At 36.0% G+C, this 6234-nt stretch overlaps 1 protein-coding gene across 1 annotated transcript in view; it reads right to left on the minus strand.

Moving 5' to 3' along the window:
- LOC141338007 (uncharacterized) overlaps nucleotides 1-3692 on the minus strand; it is a 24316-nt gene extending 20624 nt beyond the window's left edge. The window contains exons 1-3 of the mRNA XM_073843579.1: nucleotides 3644-3692; nucleotides 2980-3294; nucleotides 2462-2770 (exon numbers count right to left, since the gene is read on the minus strand). Of these exons, the coding sequence (XP_073699680.1) occupies nucleotides 2462-2770; nucleotides 2980-3294; nucleotides 3644-3692 (673 nt within the window). The remainder of the gene's footprint in view (nucleotides 1-2461; nucleotides 2771-2979; nucleotides 3295-3643) is intronic.
- Nucleotides 3693-6234: the final 2542 nt, after the last annotated feature.

Below are 6234 nucleotides of genomic sequence, written 5' to 3' on the forward strand. Positions count from 1 at the left end.
TATATATTTTCTAGAAGTAACCGTAACAATAAAATAAGAGAGGCTCCTAACTCCTAACTAATTCGCCTTTTCACCTGGCGGCCATTTTGAAAACTCGAACGCCGTCAAGGTTTGACTGACGCATATGATCTTCAGAGATTCAGCTGCAATGGAAACTCCAGTGTGGACCACCAATCTTTCCTGTCTGCCCGAATTAACGATACAAAACGTGGAGCAGTGGGCCAGTACCGACTGCAACATCCCCCGGGCAGTATTAATTAAGGGATACAGTAGTTGGATCGAAGGTTTTATCCACGACAATGGAGGCTAATTTACCTCAGTTTCTGCTAGCTTGTAATGACATGGAGAGTATGATTATTAGCGACCTTGGGTGTCCTGAAAGGCGCTTTAAAAATAAAATGTATTATTATTATTATTATTATTATTATAATCAGATAATACTTGGGTGTGTGAAGATTTTAATATACTTAATAATTGTTTTAATCTTGTAAAGCACTTTGTGCTACTTTTGAATGAAAAGTGCTATATAAATAAAGTTTGATTTGATTTAAGTTAAGCTGTGATATGGAGTTGTCGACTCTGTGTACTATGTTAGATTTTATTTAACACTTTACATGTGTTCAATCGACAGTTAATAGGAGCCCATCACGCATATTTGTGAGGGCTAAGTTAGGTGTTTTCCCTTGGTGTGGAAAAATGAGGCACCGTATAACATACAGGTGTCCTAGTGCTAAGTGGACAAACTGCTCAGTTCGCAGAGAGAGCAGTGCCACAGTTAAACCAGCTTGTTAAATAAATGTTCATTATGAGTTTATATCAACAATGCACCTTTCCCAGTCTAATTGAAAATAACATGTTGATTTTATCTCATTAACATGTTATCTGTAGTTGATGTAATATCACATAAGCTTCATTGATATCTACTCAAATATTATCTTGTTTCAAATTAGCAAAGCCAGACAGGGCTAGGTGCATTTTGCTATTGCTTGTTGACAACGATAGTGTAATGACAGTATAACTGAAAAACAGCGCCATTGCACTGAGCGAAATCCAGAAATCGCGTTGTGAGAACTCCCGGAAGTGGTAAGTGTACCCCTCAGGCTCGATGGAACGTTCGAGGTGAATAAGGCGAATAGGTGGAGTTAGAAGGGGAGCTGGACAAAATTAAGCTCCGCCCATTTAGCCCAGGCAAGGGGTGCTGTTATCATAACGTCATAGCTCTGCAGTGAGCGCTACTTGCTAAATAGTCGCAAAACGTTGCAGACTATAACTGCAAAGTTGAACGATACTGTAAACGAGCGTGTATCCATATACACGTTTATTTTGAGTTTTTTCCCGTTTCACTGCGTCACTTTCCCAAAGTTTTTCTATACTGTTTTTTTATATTATTTGCTCCTAAATTGCTTCGCCTCCAAGCGCGCGTGTGCAGTGTTGCCATGTCCACTTGCTAAGCATCTTTGGAAGTCTTACTTTCTTCCAATATTAAGCTACAGTGTCTGAACGATCATTTACATATAAAGTCACACCATATCAATTTGTTTTCGGTGGTAAATAAATGGCAGGACGAGAGTCTTAAGGCACAACTTTCTCAGCAAGTCTCACAGACCACGGATAACACGGAAGTCTAAGGTTTTAACCCGCGATGGAGATAAACTTAACTTTATTCCTGGAATCACAAAAGGATGTGGAAAACAGAAAGTAATGAGAAGTGAGATCTGCAAATTAAGACTATTTTTATTTTCGGATGAACTATCCTAATTGAATATAAAAAATAGTAATTTATCGATACTAATAGTATTTTATTGATTTTAAGAAAGAATACGACACTTTTTCAGCCTGATAATAAATCTAGCATTATACAAATTAATTTGAGGAAGTACTATCTGTTACAGGTGCAAACAGCATAAACACAAGCTTTTTCGAACCGATCCCTACAAGGCTGACCACCAACATATACTGATTGTCATATTACACACAAAACTTCAATCATTAATCTTTAATCAAACTGACTGCAAAATCACCTTGCAACACAGTCATGAATGAGCTTACCGTGTTTCTTGGTTTCGGTTTATGCAGTGTTGAATTATTTTCGTATATCTTGTGGATCACGACTGCATTAAGAGTAATCGTAAACAACAAAGCTTTCAATCGTATATTGAAATTTACACCTTAAAAGATATACATATTTCAACATAGGCATTAATTGCTTGCTTTTCTGACCTATTTTTCTAGGCTTCCAACAGAAGCAGTACAGCAGGACTGCAGCGACAATCAACAGAGCTCCACCAGCAGTAGAAATTAGCACAATGTACAATAAAGGTAGGCCCTGATCTGTAATGGACAATTTTGTAATCAACAAAATTAGTTATTAATGCGAGTGAACTTGTTTATCTGGAATACAACAAAAACTTTGAAACATAAACATAGTATAATAGGTAAATCATCATTAATATCATCATACCTGAACATGTGTGACAGAATTCACTGATGTCCAGATGTTGAGTCTGGTTGCTGATGGGATTGTTGAGCACACAGCTGTAGGTGTTGTTATCCTGATATTCCACCTCCAGAGGTAGAGAGAGATTGATGCTGAGATCAGACACACTGATGCTGGACAATAAACTGTTTCCTTTGTACCAGGAGAGAGTCACCCGATCTAAATTCACCACTGAACACACCAGTGAACAATTCTGCTGTGATGATGATGATGAAGATGATGACGATAAACACTGTGAAGAGTTACTGCCGATGACAGGAACAGGCAGACGAGCTAAAAACATGAGAGAATAAACATAAATCTGGGTAAATCTAGTCAACAATCTTATTTTGGGATGGTGATTGTTCCTGTCATTTAAAACTACAAAACGATAAAACACACTAATAATTAGGAATGTTCTGGTTTCAGTGAAAACTACCACATACTAACTAAATTGGCACCATTTGTGGCACTGAAGGTCATCACAAATGATCTCTACTTACCATAGACAGAAACATTGAAGATTTCTTTTGAAAGTTCCACTCCAGTGATCTCTAGTTTATAAAGTCCAGCATGTTTAGTTGTGATGTTTATGATGGTCAGAAATCCAGTTTGATTGTCCAGCCTCAGTCTGTCTCTGAATCTCCCATCAGGAACATCAAATGTGGAGAACATTTGTTGTTGTTTTTTAATTTTAGCTATTAGAGAATTAGATCCAAATTTCCACAGTATGTCATGAGCTTCATGTGCTTTAGTAATATCAGTGTGTAGAGTGACAGAATCCCCCTCTGTCACTGACACTGACTCACCAAAAACAACTGATAAGCAAACAGATTTGACACAGATTAAGGCCTCTGGTGGTCTACAAAGCTGTAGTTTGTAACTAATTGTGAACTGAAAACATTTAGGACAGCAGAACATCTACAGCACAATGTATGAAGCTTCAAATTCAATTATAACGTGAAAAAAATGATATTGTTAACACCTCTGTCTTTTATATATAGATTAGACATATTTAAGTATTTTTAAAATTATTATTATGTGCATTTGTCAACTTTGAAATTGAAGTTACGTTCACTATAGCAATTTCCATTATTTCCCATTAATTAACACCTGTGAAGAACATTACAGATAATTAGCCAAAAAACACATATCATTATACTTTACCAATCAGATGCCACCAGCACAAACAGAACAAAACAAAAATATAAACCATTTTCTCTTCAGTTCTTAAGTTGTACAAGTCTGATCTGAAACACTTGAGCTGCTGATCTGCTGTGTGAATCCTCCCACAACAGCGTTTAACCCTCCTATAGTGAGTGAAATGATGCAAATGCTATTTCTGACATGTGGTTACATTTTGTCTGGCTCTTTTTAAGACTTAATCATAGTAAACATTCTTCGCTCCATCATTTAACACAGAACATTTTCAAAATAATATCTTGAAGAATGTTGCTAACCCAACAGTTTCTGGTAGCCATTGACTTCCACAGTATTTTCTCCACACTGTGGGAGTCAAAGGCCACCAGCAATCATGGCTTACCAACATTCCTCGCAATATCTTTTCTTGTCTTTCTTGTTTAGAACTACATGAGGGTGAGAAAATAATGCCAAATGTAAAAATTGTTGGTGAACTATCCCTTTAATACCCTCTGCCATCTCACATTGTGTCACTACCAGCTCAAAATCCGAGTCAAACTGAAACCTGCTGTGGTTGGTCTTCTTTAGAAATGTGTGTGCACACTTTGAAATGTTGGATGGACAAACAGCAAGTAGGTGGGAGTGATCATTTTGTAAATATATATAGACTATATATATAGTTTGTATGAGAAGGGTTTATTCCTGTTATTCTTTTTATAAATCTCACAGTTGATGCCTTGACATGAAGCACATAAGCACAGGTCTAGTTTGACTGTTTTTGGTGAATTTAGTACTTTATTTGACTGTAACTAACACTCTAGACTTACCTATAATATGTCTTTGATAGCTAAACAAAATGTTAAGTAATACACCAGACACTTTCCTGACCGCAATAAAGCAATTAATGACAAAAAGACAGTGTTGGTCAGTTTATGCAAATCCAACAATAGATTCATAAATCAGTTGAAAAAAATAAAAAAATAAAAAATAAAAAATGCCCAGAATGACAATAAATTAAGTTCTTGATATGCACACAAATGCTTGGTCCAAACAGAGCTGGCTGTCATTTCTTCAAATTAGTTTTGTCACTTTTAAAAAAAGTGCTCATTTCTATTTTAGATAACATATCTCCCTGTTTTCTTGTATTTAGTGCTGCACTTGCCACGTCAGATACCAAATAACCGAGCTAGTAATTTTATTAATTAATTTATTAATTAATTTATTTTATTTATTTAAATGAAAGTAAATAATTACATATGTAATCTGACCCTTTGCAAAAAACCATCCTTAGTTACTGTTGCTATGTCCAACAAACAGTTCCGCTCTCACACTACTCATGTTCTCATGCAATGAAAAATGCATCACAGAACAAAGAGGAAACTGAAAACATGCCAACAGATGAGACAGATAGGTTTACTTCTAATATGAAACAAGGTCTCACTTTTAAAATGATTTTGCCCATGATTTACTAACCCTCAAGACATGGTAGGTGTATATGACTTTCTTTGTTCAGACAAATTCAGTCCATTGTTTACAATGCTTTGAATATAAATATTGTTTTTTTTTAATGCATCAATTTGCCACAGGAGGCCTTTATCCACTGGGTCTATACTACACAAGCTATGATGACTTTCACTTTGATATTTTAGCACGGATGTATACCTAGCCGAATTGCACTGTAGGGGGCGAGAAGGAGTCTTCAAACCTGTGTGTATGCCTACTGTGAAAATACCACATCAAACGAGACGTGCTAACATGGATGCAGCTATGAAGCCGCCGGGTTTGCTTCAGGGTAAGGGCGTTGCTAGACCCTTTTTACTGGGGTACATGCCCCAGTGAAAATCTGCTGTGCCCCAGTAAAATCTCAAAATTGAGTTATAATTTACTTTGATAATCCTGAAATAAAGACATTAAACTATATGCAACGACTGAATTGACGCTTCTAAAAGCAATGCAGTTTAACTATGCACGCAGATATCCATGCCCATGCGTGTCTGTGTATTTAACTGCAACGCGCACGTCATGCAGCCGTTTACGCAGAAGTACATGCAATGTAGGAATAGTTGATTACACCGTTTGTATAGTTAATTGTGTTGTAAATGCAATTGTCAAGCAGTTTGTGATGCATTTTGGAAACAGGAGATGAACCCCTGGTCTAATGCGCCACCTGACTTGAGAAACCGTTCTCAAAGACTTACTTTTAGTCATTATTTGGGTAGCACACATATTCTGAATGCCTTCAGCAGAATTCAAATTAGCCATTTTAATCTAGATTAATCTAGATTATTTCCAAGATTACAGTGAGATTAATCTAGATTAAAAAAATAATAATCTATGCCCACCACAAATAAAAATATAATATATACTTAAGATAATACATTTAACTACATGAAATACACATCATTTTGAAATATCAAGCAGCAAAATTAGCTGTTCTTTACAGCTAAAAATAGTTTAAAGCAGATAGGTGTAAATCATGGGGGACATCTGAGGGTTGTCCCCTAAAAACAAGTTTACAAGCAACTCCTAAAATAGCACTCAAAGTGACTCTGTGTATTGTAAATAATATAATGGACATACACTTAAAATAACTGTGTAACTAGTTAAACAATAGAAAT

Source organism: Garra rufa, chromosome 7 (assembly GCF_049309525.1).
Source record: "Garra rufa chromosome 7, GarRuf1.0, whole genome shotgun sequence".
Lineage (NCBI taxonomy): Eukaryota > Metazoa > Chordata > Actinopteri > Cypriniformes > Cyprinidae > Garra > Garra rufa.